The sequence below is a fragment of the Neolamprologus multifasciatus genome, chromosome 23 (genome assembly GCF_963576455.1).
Source record: "Neolamprologus multifasciatus chromosome 23, fNeoMul1.2, whole genome shotgun sequence".
NCBI classification, from domain to species: Eukaryota; Metazoa; Chordata; class Actinopteri; order Cichliformes; family Cichlidae; genus Neolamprologus; species Neolamprologus multifasciatus.
In genome coordinates, this window is record NC_140460.1 from 30,491,967 (window position 1) to 30,513,627 (window position 21,661).

Genomic DNA, 21,661 nt, shown 5'->3' on the forward strand with positions numbered 1-21,661 from the left:
GGGCCACAAATCACTCAGTTTGACATAAGGGGCCTAATATCCCTCCTTCTGTTCCTCTGTCCAAATTATGCACAAACAGTATCCCTTATTCTTGTCCTTCAGCTACAGAAATGTGTTTAATAATTGTAAAATGGATAATTGATTCCAGCGATGTACTCAGAAAGGTGCATATTTGTTTCCAGCAGACATAACTTTTGGCGATGTACAACAATCACAGAAAATAGTGTTTTTATAGGACATCTGGTAACGTACACAGGACCGTTTACCTGTTGACAACGTGGTATATTGAGCGTTATCCAGTATTATTATCCTCTTATTATGGAAACTGTCGTTGGTTTGTTGAAATAATCCCATCAGATACCACGTGAGAACAGAAGAGACTAAACTAATAGGCGGAGTCAACTGGATCGGCTCTCCCTGTCCAGTGCGCGCTCCCGATGCAGGGGTAACAAACTCTGTTGGGCATACGTACCTCGTCACAAACTGTCTGTGAAATCTTCTTCGGATCAGGTAAGAAATCCCGTGAACTGACAGCACATTACTGGCATAAGTCAGTAGCTGAGTAGATGAATAGTGTTACATTTTCAGTACGTTTGGTGGACGCTTTAATATTTGTTTCAAAAGGGTTAGGAAATTTCGAGGAAATGTACTTTGAACTTGGTTCCATGACCCCAGCTTTGTTCTGCTGTCTGCTTGAGCAAAGAAGCGTCCAAGTCCCATCTTCCGGGTTAGCTGGATTCTACGTCAACTATTTCAACCAGTCAACAAATGAACTCCAAAAGTTTGTAGTCGTAAATTGGTCACATCTGTGAACATTTAGAGGCGGACTTTAAATGAAGTGCGTTTAGCTGCAAGTTGAATTAACTTTAGACGACCTAACATCGTCACTGAGTTTGTTTGTTTGTTTTTTATTTAAATTAATGAACAATGTTGGCCAAAATAGCTACAGTCTTACAACTGCAAGTGCAGTCTCTGTCATTTTCTACAGATAGTCACTGAAAAAAAAATCAGACAGACTTGTCGTGGACTCTTCCTTCAAACTGAGCAGGCAGAGGGCAAAAAAAGTCCCTGTAAAGAGCGGTTAAAGAAATCAGCTCCCACAAATGCAAACTAACAGGAAAAGGCATAATCAACCCTCCTAAAGTAATAAGCTTTAATATGTTGAATACGTTTAATCATGATTATTAATATTATGTTATTAAGTACAACCAAGCCTAACTGTACAGTAGTCTTTTTTGCCCTCTGTTAATAGCAAAAGTTTAGATGTCAGTTATAATTAGCACATTTATTTTAGCTTTTCTCCCAATTTGAACTGTATGAGGTTCATACAGGGTGTACACCTGCACAGGCCTTGTTTGCAATGACTGACCTTAAGAACACCAACACATACACTGGAAGAACCCCCAGCTCATATTAACCACTCACTTGAGTTTGTTAGCGTCTGTCAGAGGACGTTGGACCCTCAGGCCACCTTCATCAAGTTTGTTCCTGATCGTTTGCTCAGATCACTTCACTTTTAACTTTGGCCATGAAACTTGGGCTTGGGACTGTCGACGAAAAGAACACTGGCTTCTGTTATTAAGAAAAAAGAAAGCCAAATCAGGGGTACCTTAAAGTTGGCCTTACACAACAGTGTTGTCACGTGGCTTACTCTGTTCACTTTGTTAAAACAGCCAGTAACGAGTAAACATACGTTCCTTTGTCCTTCCAGTCATGTACCTGTACTTTCTGGGCCTGGTGGTTCTCTACTACCTATACCGTTGGATCAGAGAGCTCCCCAGGGTCTCTGACAAAAACAGCAAGTATGTGTACATCACAGGCTGCGACAGTGGCTTTGGGAATCTTCTGGCCCGGCATCTTGACAAGCTGGGCTTTCGAGTGATTGCCTCTTGTTTCACTGAGAAAGGAGAAGAGGATCTAAAGAAGTCCTGCTCCAGCAACCTGATCACAACTCATCTGGATGTTAGTTCTCAGGAAAGCATTGACAAAGTTGCGGCAATGATCAAGGATATGGTTGGGGCACGTGGTAAGTTTTATTTGGTGGAAATACCTGCACTTCATTTAAATAGCTGTTTCCCCACAGAGTTTGAGTGCTGTTTATGTTTGTGACCTCTGACTTTCAATAGCACCATTAAGACCAAGTAAGTCTATAGGATGTTCTTTTTCTTTATGCCAACTGGCAAAAAATAAATAAATGGTTGAAAATCACAGAGGTCTCACCAACTGTATATTTCCTGGTAGGACTGTGCCATATCATGTCTTCTGCAATAATACCTGTATACATTTTTAAGTGATATAAAAATGTAATAGCCTGATATCACTCTAATAGCAATGCCACATGTTAACTTTCCTTAGTATGTGCACCCATGACGGAAGCCCAGGCACATGTGTCAGCAACAATTTGAATACCTAAAAGAGAGCTGCTTCAACAACCTCCAATAAAGTACTTTGCAAAATATGCAAAAAACTGTTCTTGCTTGAAGGTGGAAGCAACAAATATGTTTCAGCACTCGAGGCAGAAACGGACTATACCAAGTACAACCAGGCTATGAAGGAGGAGATGCCAGCAGCTATGTGTGACCCAAATGTAAATAAAGGACTCCACTGAGCATCACTGAAACTCTGCTAGTAACACTCCATATGACAGGAAGCGCAAATGGTGGATTATGTGGGTACATAGGACTAAACAACTAGTTAAAAAGCTTGTTCCAAGATCCAACATCCCAGTTAGAAATTTTTTATTGAATTCCTAATTTTATTATGTGACAATATTGTGCAGACCTCTGAAGAGTTGAAAGGTTAGTTATTGGTAAAGGTAAGCAGTTATTTTAGTCTTGAAATGTCAAGGGATGAACTGTTAGCCCTAAATCTGTTAATCTAGGCCTCATTTGAAGAGTCTCAGTGAAGATTCGGAGATCATTACAGCACAGAAACATCTTTAGGGAGGGTTACAAACGGTCTTCTCTTGGCCTCTGACAGCAGATTCATCTCCGTGCTTGTCCTGTTAGACCTGTTGACCATAATATTAAAATATGCTGTATGTATTAAAGGTATTGTGCTGCAGTATCTATCATGAAGCAAGATAAGCACACCAATTAGTTAAACTGCAGGAATATCTTAAAGGCATGAAGACCTGGATGACATCCTCCAGTAACACTGTGAGGAACCTTGGAGTCATTTTTGACCAGGATATGTTGTTCAATGCCCATATTAAACAAATATGTAAGACTGCGTTCTTCCATTTGTGCAACATCTCTAAAATTAGAAATATCCTGTCTTGGAGTGATGCTGAAAAACTAGTTCATGCATTTATTACTTCTAGGATGGACTAATGTAATTCATTATTATCAAGATGTCCTAAAAACTCCCTGAAAAGTCTTCAGTTAATCCAAAATGCTACAGCTAGAGTACTTACAGGGACTAGAAATAGAGAGCATATTCCTCCTATATTCGCGTCTCTTCATTGGCTCCCTGTTAAATTCAGAACAAATTTAAAATCCTGCTGCTCAGATACAAGATTTCATTTAATGTTTTTTCTCCAGTTTCATACATTGTAGATTCTCACTGAAGGCCTCAAAACTCTGAATGAACATGTGGTATTATGTAGTAAAGACAAAAGTGTGAAATAACTCAAAACATGTTTTAGTTGTTTGATTCTTCAAAATATCCACCCTTTGCTTTGATTACTCCTTTGGAGTTCTCTCTTGGCATTCTCTCAATGAGCTTCATGAGGTCGTCACCTGAAATGGTTTTCCAACAAGCTTGAAGGATTTCCCAGAGATGCTGAGCACTCATTGGCCCTTTTGTCTTCACTCTGCAGTCCATCTCATCCCACAGGATGCTGTGGTAGCCATGCTGATTCAGTGTGCTTTCAATTTTGAATAAATCCCCAACAGTGTCAACAGTAAAGCATCACACCTCCTCCTCCATGCTTTACAGTGAGAACTATGCATGTGTCTGCTACTGGAACTCTGTGTGGCATTTATTTGGGCTCTAATCTGAGGTGCTGTTAACTTGTGATTTCTGAGGCTGGTGACTCGGATGAATTTTTCCTCAGCAGCAGAGGTGACACTTGGTCTTCCTTTCCTGGGGCGGTCCTCATGTGAGGCAGTTTCATCGTAGCCATGATGGTTTTTGCGACTGTACTTGGGGACACATTTAAAGATTTTGCAATATTCTGTACAGACTGACCTTCAGTCCTTAAAGTAACGATGTACTTTCATTTCTTTTTAATTAGCTGATTGGTTCTTGTCGTAAAATGAATTCTAACGGTTGTCAAATAGGGCTGTCAGCAGTGTACCAACCTGACCAACACAACTGATGGTCCCAACCCCATTAAGAAAGCAAGAAATTTCACAAATGAACCCTGACAATGCACACCTGTGAAGTGAAAACCATTTGAGGTGACTACATCATGAAGCTCATGGAGAAAAGGCCAACGGTTTACTGTGATGTCAACCCTGAAAGTAGTAAAGGGTGGCTACTTTCAGGAATCTACAATATAAGACCTATTTACAGTTATTTATTAATTTTCTCTTTGCTACATAATTCCATATATTTTGCTTAATATATTTGATGTCTTCAATATGTATCTACAATGAGAAATGGGGAAGGGATGGTAACAGGGCGCTGTGGGAATGCTACTATGAACTCCAGAGGATGTGGAAGGTGAAGGTAACAACGGTCCCAGTGGTAATCGGAGCACTTGGTGCAGTGACTCCCAAGCTAGGTGAATGGCTCCAGCAGGTCCCAGGAATAAAATCCCAGATCTCTGTCCAGAAGAGCACAGTCCTAAGATACTGCGCAGTACTCTCTGGGGTCCCTTTAGGGTCCAAATGTCCAAAGAAAAACATTTAAAGATCTCCAGAAAGCCTGCAGAACTATTGCTCAACTATTAAAAAGAATGTCTGGCTCCTTGGAAGCATAATATGGCCATCCCAGGCAGCCAGTCAGAAGAAAGCTAATGATAGGAGGGTCTTATAGGAGGAGACTGAGTTTGCTTTTACAGACATACAGATAAGAACCAGTATGAGATAAGCAGGGTTTATTCTAAACTCTGTCATGCAGCCCGACTCTAGTAGAGTTTAGGGATAAAAATATGGACCTGGACTTGAACAGAATAATTTCGCTTTGAGTTATTTTTCCTATTTGAATATCGATCAACTACTGTTGCTAGTGCACATAAAACATTACTGGTCAAGAACAGATGAATTTCGGTAGACTGTATGTGCTCTTTTTCATTATTTTAGGCCTGTGGGCTGTCGTGAACAATGCCGGCATCTCCATTCCCAGTGCCCCATGTGACTGGCTGACCCTCAATGACTACAAACCCATGCTGGATGTGAACCTGAATGGGGTGATTGGTGTGACCCTAAGCGTCCTACCGCTCATAAAAAAGGCAAGGGGAAGGGTGGTGAACGTTGCCAGTGTGTTTGGAAGGATCAGTCCTGTTGGGGGCCCATATACTGTCTCAAAGTATGGTGTTGAAGCATTCAATGACAGCCTCAGGTAAGGAGAACTCATCAAATATTGGTATGATAATACAAAGATTTCCCAGGTTGATGAAGTGTCCTTCTTAGGTTAGATATGGCACCTTTTGGTGTGAAAGTCCTCTGCATTGAGCCAGGCTTCTTCAAGACAAATGTGACCAACAGTGCTATCCTGAGCAAAAACATTAAAATGATCTGGGATAAACTTCCACAGGAAGTCCGAGATGATTATGGAACGGCATACCTACAGAAAGGTATATGTGGATCACCACTTCTTCCATTTATTTTTGTTCCCAACTGATTATTTGTTCTTATTTCATTTATTTGCCCCTTTTAGCATTGACAGTCTTAACTGACAAAGTTGCCAAAATGAGTGATGCAGACTTGATGAAAGTGGTCAGCTGCATGGAACATGCTGTGGCTGCTGTCCATCCTCGCACTCGCTACTCCCCGGGCTGGGACGCCAAGTTCTTCTGGCTGCCACTATCCTACATGCCAACCTGCATCCGTGATTACATCCTGAAGCTGGAAGCTATTCCCATCGCCAAGCAGATAGAATAACTTTGCATGTAATAAAGGCATTCTCTCCGTATGTACGGGCATCAGTAAATTTAACTGATTTCAGAAAGGCTTTGTCTTTCAATCTGTTCTCATTACTTATCACATTATTTTCTCAGAAAGGAACCTTTGCACCTTTTTCACAAAGGCATTTTCAAGGCCATCTTATCTACAGCTAGTCTGAACAAATGAAAAGACCTGTGTTCATGACATTATTGATAGGCATGTGGGAAAGGTTAAGAAAGACCAATAAAAAAAAAATAAAAAAAATCCAGTTCACACTTGGTTTCAAAGTACACAGCGAGCAGGAGTGTGTTGTTGCAATACTTCAAATAGTAGAAATCCCTTGTTTTGCAGTACCAAAACAAGACTGCAATGTCACCTGCAGGATTTTAACTTCTTAAGTTACAAAGCAAAACGTTTATAGTTATTGGTAGAGTTAGCTGCACAGATAAAAATAGAACTGTATGTCCAAAAGATATAGAAAAAGGAAAACCTTGTTTTTTTAGGATGCAGTGCTAATCTTACCTTGGAGGGAGTCACTGACCTGGTGGACACGAGGTTGCAAGGTTCATTCTGTTCATTTTGCTTCATGACTCCTATCTAGACGAGGAGTCAAACTGTTTAAATACATAGTAGTTTTTTGTCTCCAGTGGCACTAACAATCTTTCCTATATGAAACCTTAAGACATTAAGCCTTTATATTCTATCATTGTTTCTGTAAGCAGTAATGCCATTAGTGCTTTCTAATAAAACCAGATTTAGAGCCAAAACTGTATTTAGGTAGTACCTTCACACTTGTTTATTCTTGTATTCATATAGTCCCTGCTGGCTTCTGACAGCAGTTTGAGATCTAGAGTGGTCATTTGTATAACGCTTCTGTGAAAAGCTCGAAACACTGAAATAAACAACGTTAAAATGAAATTACTTCTGAAACATCACGTTTCGATATTTAGTTTTAGTCTTTGTCAAACTGGCTGCATCTGTCAACACTGTAATGTCTCCATGACAGTCAACTATCTTTAGAAAGGATTTGATTTCGTACAATTTAACTTTATTTTTTTACCCCCGATTCAAGCGTTAAAGTCTTAATCTATTGTGGCTAAAACCTTTTTTTTTTTGAGGTTCAATAAAACTCTGCTGTACATGTTTTGGGAAAGCATGTAAATTGGTGCATGTTGATTTAATTTGTACAATTTCAGATCGTCTTGACTACTTTGACCAAGTAAACAACTGCAGAATGACAGAATTGTTCAACTGTTTTATTTCAGCATGTGACAAGCTGCAGCACAGTTGATAGCTTAACATAGCAGCTCCAGAATGCCATCTTCTGGTCAAAGTAGACAAGGACAGCCATTTCTTTAACTCCTTTACCAGCAACAAGATTTTCCACTACAAGTATAACCATTGAGAAAATATGCAGTTAACGATGAGTTTTATGTAAAGACTGTTTTATTCCATCTTTCACTGGAAACATTAAATAGAACTTTTTCAGGATGACAAGACAGGTACATTTGTATTTTGACATGTTTTACAAACCAAGTGCTCCTAACCACAGGGCCTCTCTGCTTCTACTCTTCTCTCTTCCCTTCAGTTAGGTTGTCTGGATGTTTATGAGTGCTCCTCAGCCAGTTTCTCAGCTTTCTGAACCACCTCCTCAATTGGACCGACCATGTAGAAGGCTTGCTCGGGCAGAGCATCATACTCACCTGAAATGAAATGAGAACAAAAAAAGGCAATTAAATTATAAACAGAGCTGAGGAAGTTGAGGATCACAAGCCATAAAAAAAATAAATAAATAAAATAAATAAATAAATTTAAAAAAAAAATAAAAAATAAAAAAAATGGACAATTCAAACTTACCACCAAGGATGCTCTTGAAGCCCTTGATGGTTTCCTTGAGGGGCACCAGCTTGCCCAAGTGGCCAGTGAAGACCTCGGCCACTTGGAATGGCTGAGACAGGAAACGCTGGATCTTACGGGCACGAGCCACAGTGAGTTTATCCTCCTCAGACAGCTCATCCATACCCAGGATGGCAATGATATCCTGTAGAGATTTGTAGTCCTACAGAAGAAAGTAGCCTAATTTGTTTGAACCACTTACAGTTGTCATGTTAATTCTGATGGTACCAATAAAGCTGCAAACCTGAAGGATTTTCTGCACGCCACGAGCAACATCGTAGTGCTCGGCTCCGACAATGTTGGGGTCCATGATACGGGAAGTTGAGTCCAGGGGGTCGACAGCAGGGTAGATGCCCAGCTCAGCGATGGCACGGGACAACACAGTGGTGGCATCCAAGTGAGCGAAGGTGGTGGCGGGGGCAGGGTCAGTCAAATCGTCAGCAGGCACGTAAATGGCCTGGAAACACAGGACTTGTTAGCATTTTTGGAAGTCCTAGGTTACCCTTTAGGTTGCTAAGCAACATATAAAACCAAGATTTATTCCTTACTGTCAGTAAGATAGTTTCCAGCTTATGTCAAAGTAAATAGATTTTTGATTTCTAAAATGCAGACTCAGCACTCCTCAAACCTCACCTGCACAGATGTGATTGAACCCTTCTTGGTGGTGGTGATCCTCTCCTGCATGGTACCCATGTCAGTGGCCAGAGTGGGCTGGTAACCCACAGCAGAGGGAATACGACCCAGCAGAGCAGACACCTGAGAGAGAAGGTGAAGTCATCAAGATTGCAGTTTGACAGAATCAGTGTATTTGAAGAAGGAAGAGGGGGAAAACAAAATAACTTTTGAAATGAGAATCTTTACATTGGATGTGTGGTGTAGCTAGAGCAGTTGTAAATCTTTATTTTTAAGGAAAGCTTTGGTTTAAATCAAGTTGCACAGACCTCAGAGCCAGCCTGTGTGAAGCGGAAGATGTTGTCAATGAAGAGCAGCACATCCTGACCCTCCTGGTCACGGAAATATTCAGCCACAGTCAATCCAGTCAGAGCAACTCTGGCACGGGCACCGGGGGGCTCGTTCATCTGTCCGTACACCAGCGCCACCTAGCATGGACAAGAGTTTGGTTAACTCAGACATTTTGGAATGTGCTATAATAAAAATGCATCTTTTTAAAGTTGCTTTCCACAGTCCTCACCTTGGAGGTGGTATCCTTCAGGTTGATCACACCAGACTCAATCATTTCATGGTACAAGTCATTTCCCTCACGGGTACGCTCTCCCACACCAGCAAACACAGAGTAACCACCATGGGCCTTGGCCACATTGTTGATCAGCTCCATGATCAACACAGTCTTGCCGACACCGGCACCACCGAACAGACCTGTCAAGACGAGAAAACCAAGTTAGTTTATCAGGCATCAAAGTCAAGGCTGACGTGCATGTTTGGGGTCATACCGATCTTTCCTCCTTTGGCATAGGGAGCCAGCAGGTCCACAACCTTAATGCCAGTAACCAGAATCTCCTGTTCCACACTCATGTCAGTGAATTCAGGAGCCTCTGCATGGATAGGTGCAGTCCTGGGAAGAAGGGGAAAAAAAAGTAGATTAATGTAATCACTGAACACACCAGTTAACATTTAAAGCACAGCATCTATATGTCCTATCATAACAGGTTTTATTATTGCTTCAGACTGTACATGTTTAAACCTCATACAAAAAACTGCAGGATATTTTCAAAGTGTACTTACTGTTTGGTGGAGATGGGACCCCTCTCATCAATAGGCTCCCCGATGACATTCATAATCCTGCCCAGGGTCTCGGGACCCACTGGAATTCTGATGGGGGCACCAGTGTCCAGAACCTTCTGTCCACGGACCAGACCCTCGGTACCATCCATAGCAATGGTACGCACTGTGTTCTCCCCTAAAAACAAAGTGATTTTGATGTGTCTGTTTAACCTAAGAAAGAGTAGCTAGTGGTATTGTAGGTAGGTAGGTGAACAGTATAATCCAGCTGGCTCACCGAGATGCTGTGCCACCTCCAGGACTAGCCTGGATTCACGGCCTGCCACCTCCAGGGCGTTGAGGATGGGAGGGAGACCCTCATCGAACTGGACATCGACAACGGCACCAATGACAGCCACAATGCGTCCGTTGGCGGTGCTGGCAGCAGCGGCAGGTGCGACATAGTCTCTACCTGGAACATGAACCACTGAGTGTCATACAGATGTGCTGCAGCTGTGACCTTGTTATGCTTTATGGACGGAAGAAGCACCGGAAAGGGCTTGTATACTTGTGTGTGTCCGGCCGGTACATCTCAATGTCAAGTGGCTTAGGCTAATCTGCGAATAAGTTTTTAAACTGGAAAGTGAAACAGCAGTACTAAGCAGAATTCAGTAAAATTTCAGTTTATTTTATCAAGTGCAAATAAGCGAGTTCTCCCACTAAATAGCGTCAGCGCCAACAGTGACAGATGAATGGATAGCGATTCCGAGCTAGCATTGCTAATGCTGCATACTTGGCCACAAACTCAGTGACACAACTTTGTTTTTCCCTTTGTAGTTTTGTTATTTTGGCACTGCATTACCTCCACACGTATCACAAAAGTGAACTGTGTTACCGACTGTCAAACCCTGCTAATCTGCAACTACTAATGCTAACAGCAGTCTTCGACCGCCTCATGTCATTACAGAGGTCATTTCTAATAACACAAGAATAATACAGTCTGCTCATTTCACAATGCGAAGTAACCATGAAAAGATCTGTTTGCACACATGTTTACCCATTTAATGTTTTGGAAACACTCCGGCTGATTTAAAATGTACATTTTAATATTAAGGCCTGCTAAGCCACCGGCAGGCAAGCCAGCGTGTTGCTAGCACCAGCGAAGTTTAGCATGGTCCCTGCCCTCTTCTGACAGCCACGTAAATGCGTCTGTTCTTTAAACAGTCTTCTTTCCAGAAACAACGAGCATGCAGGACTCACGTGAAAGGACAGCTGGAGATCCAACAAGAGCCTTCAAGGGCTGGACTCCAGGCTTCAGAGCCTGCAAAGCCCCGGTGCAGCAGCGTCCCACAGCTCCTAACATTGTCAAAATGGCTGAAGGTGGAAAGAGACAGAGGAACTTCAGGCTTTATAACGTATGACCGCTCAGACAAACTGCGCCTGCGCACAACGTAAAACACGCCACAACGAGCATGCGTAGTAGTTAAGCGCATGCAGTTGACATTGTGCCCTCGATAGAGCTGACTTATTTGAACCAAATGACCGCCCAAACGAAAGTTTATAATCCCAGTTATAATTCTTTGTTTTAGTTAATGTAGATGGTTTGGACATCTCAGTGGGGTAGCCAAATTAAATAAAAACCCTGGTGAAACTCTAACTAACTAGTGTTATCCACGTAACCTATTTTTATTATAGGTCACTGACAGTGCCCTCATTAAAATGAGAAATAGTTGCCTCAGTTTGCCTCAAGACACTCCACACTTGTTTACATTATAGCAACAGCCAGTAGACTTTACAGAACAGAATAGCCCTTTATTTTTATTGTACATGTAAATCGAAATTACCTTGCTAATGTTAAAGTTTCACAGCATAAATTGGAGAGTACTGTGCAATAATAGTAATAATAGCAATAACAGTAATAGGGTTAGGGTTAATTCAACAATAATTGAATTGTGATTTTAGTTTTACTTAGATTTAGTTTGTTCCTGTCAGACCACTTTTTTAAATTTTGCACATTTATTGCCATTATCAATAAAATATTGAGGACAATTTTGTTGTCCAGAGCTGCTTTTAACAATGCAATTTAAAATATCCCATATTCCCTTTATATTGTTCAATATTTTACTATAATACTCCTTTTTTACATTCATTATTGATCATTTGTTTTCCATTTTGATGGTGTGAATAAACTGTTCATCAGTGAAGTAGCAGCAGTTGTTGCTGAAAGTCATGTCCTTAAGAAACAGGAAAATAAACAGCAAAGACTTGACTTGCATCCTGAAAAATGCATCTGACCTTTCATTTAATCAATCCGCTGTTTCTGAAATGATCAGTGGATGTCACACAGCCATTTAGCATGACCATGATATACACTGCCAATGCCGTAAAAGCATACCTGGGTAGAAAAACGCACAGATGACTGTACACAGTGAGTGTCTACAGCCATCTGAGGCTCAGTCCTGTTTTGCGGCCATATTTCAGACAGTGGTTTTGAAAATCTTCTCAACTGATGGAATTATAAAAAGCAACATCTAATGGGGCCGAGTACAATAATTGAATCTGTAATGTGCCCTATAAATGCTAGAAATATGGTGTTTAACAAGATACTTACTATGGATGGCATTACATTGTCCTCCAGTAACACTTTGAGGAATCTTGGAATCTTGTTTTTGACCAGGATCCATCTCTCAATTTTTATATTAAAAAAATGTAGGACTTGCATTTGCACAGTATCTCTAAAATCACTAACATCCTGACTCAGAGTGATGCTGAAAAACTAGTTCATGCATCTATTAATTCTAGGGCAGACTGTTGTAGCGCATTATTATTAGGCTCTCCAAAAAACTCTCTGAAAAGTTTATCCAGAATGGTGCAGTGAGATTACTGACAGTGTCTAGTAAGAGAGATTATATTTCTCCAACATTGGCCCCCTGTTACATACAGAATCTCATTTAAATTCCTTCTCTACGAATACAGGATCTTAAATAATCAGCGCCCATCGTATCTTAAAGACCTCATTTTACTTTATCAGCCCATTATAGTGTTTAACCCTCAGACTGCAGGATTACTTGTCGTTAGAGTATAAAGTAGATTGGGAAGCAGAGCCCCTCTTCAGTGGAACTAGCTCCCAACTTGGATTTGGGAGAAAAACACCCTCTCATCCTTTTAAGATTAGGCTTAAAACCTTTTAGCAAAGCTTATAGTGAGGGCAGGATCGGATGACCTTGAATCCTTCTACAATAGGCCTAGGATGCTGGGGGCTTCCCATGATGCACCTTTTCCCACTCATTATCTGTTTATATACATATTTATTTCTGTCTATCTGTAATTTGGCATTGTATAAATATAATTGAATTGTGTTTAATTTGATTCAGTTTGATTAAATTGTGATCCACCATGCCAAACTTGTCAGAGGATGAAACAAAGGTAGCGTTTCATCTGTGTTCGAATTGTACAATCTCTGTTTGTGCCTTATACAATTCAGACTGTTTGTTCGCCCATGTTTCAATGAATTGCTACATTTAATTCCCATTTTGCTAACAAAATATAAAGACATAACAGATGGCTCAAGGCGTCTGCACAGGTCTATCAGTTTCTTAATCAATCAAAAGAGAGAGAAAGAGCGATACACATGCACTGAGAGAGAGAGAGAGAGAGAGAGAGAGAGAGAGAGAGAGAGATTTCATATAGAAAGAGATTTCAAGAGAAATATTTTGAGTTAGTCTGTAGGATGAAACTGGGAAATTGTAAATTGTAATTCCACTAGATTTACAGTAGAGGGAGCTGCCGTACCAAAAGATATAGAATGTGTGACTCATGCTCTTTGCTAGTGTATGCACAGTTGTTTGAGGTTTTTAGTGTATGGGTATGTATAGACAAGTCTGTTGTCTTTGTTTTATTACACTTTGCCTTTTCAGCAGCACATAGTTAACACTTTAACAAGCAGGAATGTCTGTGTGCTAATCTTATGCTCTGTATAGAACCATTCTAATCTTAAGTATGCTTTGTAATCAGATATGTCTGATTTTGACTTTTGGCAAAACTGCAGGTGAGTCCAGTCAGCATGAAATAATCAAGTTTAGTGTTTGCTGATGCACTCGTTGTATTCTATTAGTTTTTTAAACAAATTTTTAAAACACCTATAATTTGGGTTATTGCTTTAAGTGAAAAATTGGCATCCCTCCCCATGCCTGTAGATGACTATCTGACAACCAGCAGGCTCAGATAGAGCTCTACTAGTCTGAATTTGCCTGCAAAAACAGCACATGAGTTAAGCATCCTTTGCATGCCCCAAAGTAATGTCTGATGACTGATGACTGAGATTAGTTGCTAGGCTTTGTGGTTTGTGTTGCTGGATTGTTACAGGTAGAAGCTCGTTGAAAAAAACTATTTTAACATTTCTGCTGAAAAAGCTCCAATGTAGTTGGTGGAATAATACTGACGTCAGTTCGCAGCCTTTACTTAGTGTTAGACAGACTTTGAGTTTCTGTTACTGTAGCCACAGTGATCTGCTATATGAGTTCACAAGAGTGTGATACAAGAATCAACATTTTATTCAAACAGTCAAATGCAGCAGAGGTCAATGTAGTTACCATTCAAGCACATAAGCTTAATGTGCTAATGTTAATCATTACGGAGTTATCTGTAGAATCTACTCTCTGTTTGAATCCACAAAAAGTAACCTTTGACCTTCAATGGGCATTGTCTATGGGCAAACTGTAGTATTTCCTATTTTTGATCATGAGATGATGGGAGCAGTTAGAATGCTCACAGTGGAAGTCTAGGTTTTGGATTTTTGCAGTTTCTGCAAACATTGCATGGTCTGACCTTGTGGTGAATTTGCTGGAACATTCACTCCTGGAAAGACTGTGCGATTATGTTAGCATCCAGACTTCTGCTTTTATCGGGGCGACCGTGGCTCAGGGCTTCTGGGAAGCGTATCTGTAACCGGAAGGTCGCCGGTTCGATCCCTGTGCTCTCTGTCCTGGTGTCCTGGTTGTGTCCTTGGGCAAGACACTTCACCTACCGCCTACTGGTGTTGGCCAGAGGGGCCGATGGCGCGATATGGCAGCCTCGCTTCTGTCAGTCTGCCCCAGGGCAGCTGTAGCTACAACTGTAGCTGCCTCCACCAGTGAATGTGAATGAATAGTGGCATTTTAAAGCGCTTTGGGTGCCTTGAAAAGCGCTATATAAATCCAATCCATTATTATTATTATTTATCGAAGTGCTCACACTTACTGATGATCAATTAATCAGTTTCCTTTGATTACCAGGACCTGTCTGCTGCTTTATCTCTCAGTTCCTGTAAAGGCATATTTAGGTCGATGTAGAACTGCAAAGAGTTCTGTGAAAACCTTTTACATGGCAACCAAAAGCCTGAGCTATTGACTCCACTGTGGTATAGCCCTCAGCTCTCCTGTAAAACACACTGATGCGAGGGCTTGTTGGGACACATATGCATGTTTTGCTGCTCCAAACAATCTTAAAAATACGTGATATGCATTGATGCGACAATCAAGAGCTTCGCATGTCATGTGTCTGTGGTGCTGTAACTATCTGTTTAAAGATCATGCATTATCTTGTAAAAGCAGTGATTAAATTAAAGTCACTGGAAAGATGTCTGGAGGGGTTATGGAATTTCAAAGAGCTAAGTGGTTTATAAATACCATGCCCTGCTCTTTATTGATGCCCTTTAGTGGTGTCTGCATGTGCTCAGAGCATTACAGTACACTTTCAGATAGGATCATCTTTATTAATTTATTATCATGCTCTCAATGAATGTCAGTTAATTGTTGTGAAATTTAGAGGCACGATGGGTGTTGCGTTTAGAAAACCATCAACAAATAAAACTTCACAGATGGAAAATGCAACCTGTTTTTAATAATACAAAAAAGTGATACAACTCAAAAAAGTGTCATGAGAGTTTTGTGGATTTGCAGCTGTTTGTTTAGTTTTTCAGAAGATTTTCTAAATTTTTTGGCCCTTCATTTTTATTAGACGTACCATATTGAAATTCAGCGCTATGCTGCATCCTACTTTTACCATATGGTGTGTGTTATGGAACAAAAAAAGAGTCTGGGCAACAGACGTTCCCTTGATTCATGTGAAACATCCAAAGCAGAAGCAGAAACGACAAAAGTAACTTCAAGAGTTTCTTGCTTTGCTTAATCAGCACTTGAAACTTGAAAGAAAGGGAGCCGAATAAGATTTAAGCAGCTTTATCTTTGAAAGAGCATTTTTTTGTGACCGCTTACCTTTACCTAAGTTCAGTAACAAAGGAAGCAATAACAACACCAAGTGTTTTTTTTCTTTTCTTTCTTTTTCTTTCTTTTCTTTTTCTTCTACTCAGGTGGTGCGAAGACTAAACCAGCAAAACTTTCGTGTACAGAAAATTTTTTATGGTTTACGGAAAACATTGTGATGCTGAGTAGAATATAAATCAATCAATTTGACTGATTGATTGATAAACAACACCAGAATGCAGTTATTTACTAATTTTTTAACATTTTTAAATAGCAAGATCGACAGCGCACAGTGTGCTTTGAGGTAGGAGCCAAAAAGGGTGTAGTTTGTGTGTGTGAGCACCCGTGTGTACACCTGTGAGCATGGACGCGTTTGTTTTTAAAAGGTTCCTTCATGTAATGATCTGCTAGAGGGTGTGGGGGGGCCATAGCCCCGTCCTTCAGGGCATGAAGCAGGTATGGAGGAGATCAAGACTCCAGACATCCAGAGGCCCTCAGAACACAAGAGACCAAGGAAGACCAACAGAGGGGCAGCTGCGCCACTATCTCAGAAAGAGCTGAGGAGAGTCCCAGATGAGGGGTCACTTAGCAGCCGCGGAGCAGAAGCCAGGGGGATTTGCAGTGGCGTGCCTGTGAGCTCCGCCGGCAGCCAGCTGTGCCAGAGTGACCAAGCCCAGGCCGAGAGGCCGAGGGCACCCCACCCCCGAAGTGGCCCAAGCGAGCCCCAGACTCCAGGCCCCGACAAGCAGCCATCAGGAGTGAGCTGGTGTGTACCTGGACGCCCATCACCGGACACAAAGAATCACCAACGCACCAATGTCTGAGGGCGTCTGCCACTGGCAGTGGAAGTGGTGAGGGGAGATAGGCCTCCATACCTTAGAGGGCCTGAGATGTCCCCAGAGAGGTGGCGTCTGATACCCAACCTGACATATAGACACAGACAAACAGGCACACACAGATACAAACATCCCTTCCCACCCTCCTGCTCTCATATGCAATTACTCAACACTCACCCAACATGGAGACAGACATAGAGAGACACTGTACACACAATCACACTCCCCAAGCGTACTCTAAGAACCGGGTCTAGGTACCTTTGGCCCTGGAGGGAGAAACTGCACCCAGACCCAGGTGGTGTTACCCCCCTCCACCCCAGGCAAAAGTTACCCTTTTGCCTGGGGTGGAGAAAAGCAGACTGCCCTGACTCGGCAGCAGCAGGGAGGCCCCACTTTCCAGACCCCAGTCAGACGGCCAACTCCTCCTCCTAGCCCCCCTGGTCCAACAGGCTGCAGAAAACGGGGGGGGGGGGGGGGGGGGGGGGGGGGTGTAAAGACTCCAAATCTCCCTCCGCCCGCTCATATGTAGTATTGATGCATGTGTGTTCTAAGGTGCATTTAAAACCCAGGAGGGCATGGAGCTACCTGCCAGAGAGCAGCAGGTAAGCACATAGCCCCTCCTGATAGCCCTCAATGTCTACATGTATTTAAAATTGAGAGGTGGGCAACGGCACCAGGGGTGAGTTTGTACACCCTGATGGTCTTTTGGATTCTGTGTAGTGTGCCCACCCCCAAGATCCTATATGTATGTGTTATGAGAGTGTGAGTAATGTGAATGTCTAAGTTGTGAGATAAAATTGAGGCACAGGCAGCCAGAAGGGGACAGAGGGGGGGATGCCTCCCCTGCACCCTGGTGACACACCTTTACCCCAAGGCCCTGCATGTGTGGGTGATTGTGGTGGAGGCAGCTGAAGATGGGGAGGGAAGGAAGGGAGGGGCAAGTGACCCCTCCCTGGGGCGAGCTCCCCCGCTGACCCCAGTAGGCACCCCCCATACTCTGCAACCCGCCAGTGAAAGGGGGCCCAGGCCCATCCGGACCGGGGCCCAGTTGAGCTGCTGATATTCTTGCAAAAGAGTTTATCAATTCAATCACCCCAGAGATCTTGGTTTATGAGTTTTGGAGAAAAAGTAACACATCATCCGCATAAAGGCTGATTTTATGTTCCACGATCTTGCATTTTATGCCCTCAATTACTGAATTTTGTCTAATTGCTGCTGCTAGTGGTTCAATAAAAATTGCAAACAGTGAAGGGGAGAGTGGGCATCCCTGCCTGGTGCCCCTCAGGAGACAGAAGCTGGGGGATGTTTGGTCATTTGTTTTGACACAAGCTGTTGGGGAATTGTATAACATTTTTATCCAGTTAATGAAAGAGGTTCCAAAACCAAATTTGTGTAAAGTTACAAATAAAAATTTCCAGTTAACTCTGTCAAACGCTTTTTCTACATCTGAAGAAAATATTGTAGTTTAGATGTTTTTACTGTATGAGTAGTCTATCAAATTAAGTAATCTACGTGTATTTGTTGATGAGTGCCTACCTTTTATAAAACCAGTTTGATCAGGATGAATTAAGAGGGGGGTTATTTTCTCTAGCCTCTTTGAAAGAGCTTTGCAGATTATTTTAAGGTTTACATTTATAAGGGATATTGGACGATAGCTTGAGGGATATACAGGGTCTTTGCCTGGTTTTAGCAGGAGATTAATGTTTGCAGAATTCATATTTGATGGAAGTCTGCCCTTTTGATTTCCAACAACGTTCTGTAAAAAACTGGTGCTAGAATCGTCCAGAATTCTTTGTAGAATTCTGCAGGAAAGCCGTCTGGACCTGGAGCCTTATTATTGGGCACACTTATCAGGGCTTCCTGGAGTTCACCTGGCGTCAGTGGTGAATCCAGTGCCATTGCTTGAGTGTCTAATAATTTTGGAAGAGTTATGTTCTCCAAAAACTGATCAATTTCTTTTTTAGATGGGTTTATTTGTTATCATTTTATGATATGTTTGTCATTATAGTCTAAATATAGAGTCCATTCTTTTTAAAAATATTTAATAAAGTCTTCATCTTTAAGCAGTGATGTATTAAATCTCCAGTTTTTACTTGGCGTAGTATTATTCTTGTGTATTAGTGTTAAAGATACAGGAACATGATCGCTGACAGCTATAGGGTGAATCTCAGTGTCTGAAATGTCACTCAGCAGTGAGCTGCTGACCAAAAAATAATCCAGACGAGAGTAGGAGTGATGAACATGTGAGAAAAAAGTATATTCCTTACTGTTGGGGTGAAGGGAGCGCCATGCATCGCAAAGGCCAAAGTCGCTCATATACTGTTTGATTATATTTGGACTGCCAATTCCGCTGAGTTCCTGCTGTATTGAGCCTATCCATTTCTTCATTTAGTCCAAGTGTTATTCCAGTTTCTGAGTTATGGGAGTCTGGTTCAAGTTATATGGTTAAAGCCTGGGAATACAAAACTCCTCTGATCCAGTACTGCACAGATATTATAATATATTTCAGGAGCTATGAAACTTTTCTTTGGAACTGAAAAGGATTCATGTGGGTCCAAATTAGACCTACTGGTTCTGAACAATATAAATAAATGAATATTGCAAATTCCATCCAGATGTACTCTCAGAAATATATTACACTAGTATTTACCTGTAGAGACTAAATTGGTCTGTAAATATTCTTATTAGTTTACTTAGTTTGGAGTATTGTAAATGTCAGGAAATCAAGTCAAAGGAAAAACAGATAACTGCTCTGGGTGTTTTCATAGGTGGATTCTGGTAACTTCTTTTGCACGGTGTGTTACCTTAAGAGAGACAATTCCCTTCCTTAATTTTTCCAGTTTTTTGGATTATTGTGAAGTTGAGCCCATGAGAACACACTAATTTAAAAACAGCTATACTGATTGCAATAACACTGCATCAAATGACTTTGGTCATTTGAATGGGGCTGCTTGCACTAGTTAACCTACAGAAAATGACCATGGAGTGATTGTTCCCTTGGCTTGACGGAGACTTCCAGCTTTATTTTCTTTTACTCTTACTATTCCTTTTAGCCACAAATAGATTCTAAAAATCCAATATACATTAGCGGTATATTCAGACAGGAAAAACAACGAGCTAAATTTCCTTCGGGATTAATAAAGTATTCTGATTCTGATTCTGATTAAATGTTTACCTCTGTTAATGGTGGGGTCCAAAATCTGAGCTAAAAGGCTGGACTTACAATTATCAGGTAAACACAAATATGAATAAATATCAAAATGCTCAAACTGTAGCCTAAATAAGTACTACTGGCTTAGATGGAAGGCTAATAACATATACAGCAGGGGGTCAATGGGACATTTTTAGATAAGCTTCTGTCATCCATCTATAAACTGTAATGTGGCTGTAACAGTGGCTCCAAGAGGCAAAATAGTTACCTGAAATAGCTAACCTGAAAAAAGGGCTTTACCTTCAATGGTCCAGTCATATTGACAGTTAGATAATACAGTAACACCAGTGGAGAGGCTACAGCTCAGGAGGTAGAGCAGGTCAACTACCAATCAGAAGGGTGGTGGTTTAAGCTCTGGGTACTCGAATCTGGATGACCAAGTATCCTTGGGCAAGGATGTAACACAAAAAAAGCACTTAGGTGTATAAAAAGTGCTTGGATGAGTGAGGCATCTTGTATATTGAAAAACTAGATAGATTGCCCATTTTCTCACCAGACATATTATAATATCGTTATCTTTATGTCCTAAATTGCCCTACTGCCACAAAACACACTGAAAACATGGATAAATACTCACTTGGAACCCAACCAGCAATTACAAAAAAATGAGCTCAGAGGGAAAGGTTACTGGTTGCTCGGTCATGTCTTTCTAGAATGTCTGTAACTGCCTCTCTACCCCACCCACACTCTCACCCAAAGGGAGTGATCATCAGAAAAAGGGCCGGACTTCTCTTCATTTAATGTAAGCTTGGGGATGGCTTGAATTTATGGGAGTCCCATGAGAGCCAGAATAAAGGTTTGGGGCTTTTCACTGCTGCTTCAGCTTCTGGTGTGACTATATGCTGCCTGCTGCATCTGGAGACTCTGCAACAACTTCTGCAACAGGCCAATAAACATGACCCACAGGACATGGAATCAAACTTACTCTGACTGAAGAAATTCTTATTTGTCCTATTTTAAACCTTTTTCTCCTGAATTTCACTGCCAGGAGAGCTACGGAGTACAGGGCACAAGTTCTTAAGGAGTCAGCAACAGTGCAAGGTATGCATGCTTGATGTCTTAAACATTTATGCTTGTTAAAGCTTGTTCTGTGAGTGTGTACAGGGTTTTGTGCGCAGTATTCAAATGCATCTCTTTTTTAATCGTTTTCCCTTTACCCCTGTTAGAGAAGTCATGGTCCCCTCCATGCACTGGCTCCTGCTGCTGTGGGGACTTCAGGGTCTGTTGGCACAGGACTATGAAGAAGGCGATGAAGAACCAGCGGTAACCCCCAAGAAGAAGAACAAAGTATATTCTTCAAACTTCATACCTCCAAATGGCAAATGTAAGTTTTTTGTTTCAAGCATTCCTAAGAAAACCAGATTCTACTTTTTTTCTTTTCCACTAATACTCTAATTTGGAGGAAGTGGTGTGGAATTTCTTCAGGTAAGGAAACAGTACAGCTACAGGTGTAAAAAGTAGAACATGATATTCAACAAGGACATCGCTGCAGGATGCAATCCACTTGGATTGATCGTATCTCTGAGGCTTCTCAGAATCATCCATCTCCCTTGTGACCATTCAGTGCTCTGTTACCCAAATGTTTTATTCGCTCAGAGTCCTGTTTCCCCAGGCACATTCTCTCTGTGACATATTCCCGTGAAGATTAATGTGATTTATCCTCAGCCTGTATTAGATCTGTGACCTCCTTCTACCAAGGTTGGC

General features: G+C 41.5%; 3 protein-coding genes across 4 annotated transcripts in view; 2 read left to right on the forward strand and 1 right to left on the reverse strand.

The window, feature by feature from the left end:
* The first annotated feature begins 376 nt into the window (after positions 1-376).
* On the forward strand, positions 377-6,117 carry LOC146491954 (retinol dehydrogenase 7-like). Its single transcript, XM_085151782.1, has 5 exons — positions 377-510; positions 1,712-2,026; positions 5,250-5,508; positions 5,580-5,743; positions 5,827-6,117. Exons 2-5 carry the CDS (start codon positions 1,714-1,716, stop codon positions 6,048-6,050), a joined length of 960 nt encoding a protein of 319 aa, XP_085007908.1. The 5' UTR covers positions 377-510; positions 1,712-1,713; the 3' UTR covers positions 6,051-6,117.
* Positions 6,118-7,288: 1,171 nt separating this feature from the next.
* Positions 7,289-11,087, reverse strand: LOC146491955 (ATP synthase F(1) complex catalytic subunit beta, mitochondrial). The gene is made up of 10 exons (XM_085151781.1): positions 10,929-11,087; positions 9,967-10,140; positions 9,693-9,867; positions 9,401-9,522; positions 9,142-9,326; positions 8,891-9,049; positions 8,583-8,705; positions 8,194-8,406; positions 7,911-8,112; positions 7,289-7,756 (listed from the first exon to the last, which is right to left on the reverse strand). The coding sequence occupies exons 1-10, from the start codon at positions 11,029-11,031 to the stop codon at positions 7,659-7,661; spliced, it is 1,554 nt and encodes a 517-aa protein (XP_085007907.1). The 5' UTR covers positions 11,032-11,087; the 3' UTR covers positions 7,289-7,658.
* A 9,394-nt stretch (positions 11,088-20,481) lies between these two features.
* Positions 20,482-21,661, forward strand: part of LOC146491956 (uncharacterized) — a 33,502-nt gene continuing 32,322 nt past the window's right edge. Inside the window, exons 1-2 of one of the 2 annotated variants that reach the window (XM_085150874.1) lie at positions 20,482-20,998; positions 21,124-21,281. In XM_085150874.1, coding sequence (XP_085007000.1) covers positions 21,131-21,281 — 151 coding nt within the window. In that variant the 5' untranslated portion in view covers positions 20,482-20,998; positions 21,124-21,130. The remainder of the gene's footprint in view (positions 20,999-21,123; positions 21,282-21,661) is intronic. The other variant, XM_085150875.1, reaches the window with a different exon arrangement.

Bases quoted from the DNA above. Each gene is read 5' to 3' on its own strand.
- LOC146491955 (XM_085151781.1), bottom strand. From the start codon at position 11,031: ATGTTAGGAGCTGTGGGACGCTGCTGCACCGGGGCTTTGCAGGCTCTG. The intron at 10,141-10,928 runs GTGAGTCCTGCA...TTCATGTTCCAG, and splicing joins ATCTCCAGCTGTCCTTTCAC to GTAGAGACTATGTCGCACCT. The intron at 9,050-9,141 runs GTGAGGACTGTG...TGTCCATGCTAG, and splicing joins TGAAGGATACCACCTCCAAG to GTGGCGCTGGTGTACGGACA.
- LOC146491954 (XM_085151782.1), top strand. From the start codon at position 1,714: ATGTACCTGTACTTTCTGGGCCTGGTGGTTCTCTACTACCTATACCGT. The intron at 2,027-5,249 runs GTAAGTTTTATT...TCATTATTTTAG, and splicing joins GGATATGGTTGGGGCACGTG to GCCTGTGGGCTGTCGTGAAC. The intron at 5,744-5,826 runs GTATATGTGGAT...TGCCCCTTTTAG, and splicing joins AACGGCATACCTACAGAAAG to CATTGACAGTCTTAACTGAC.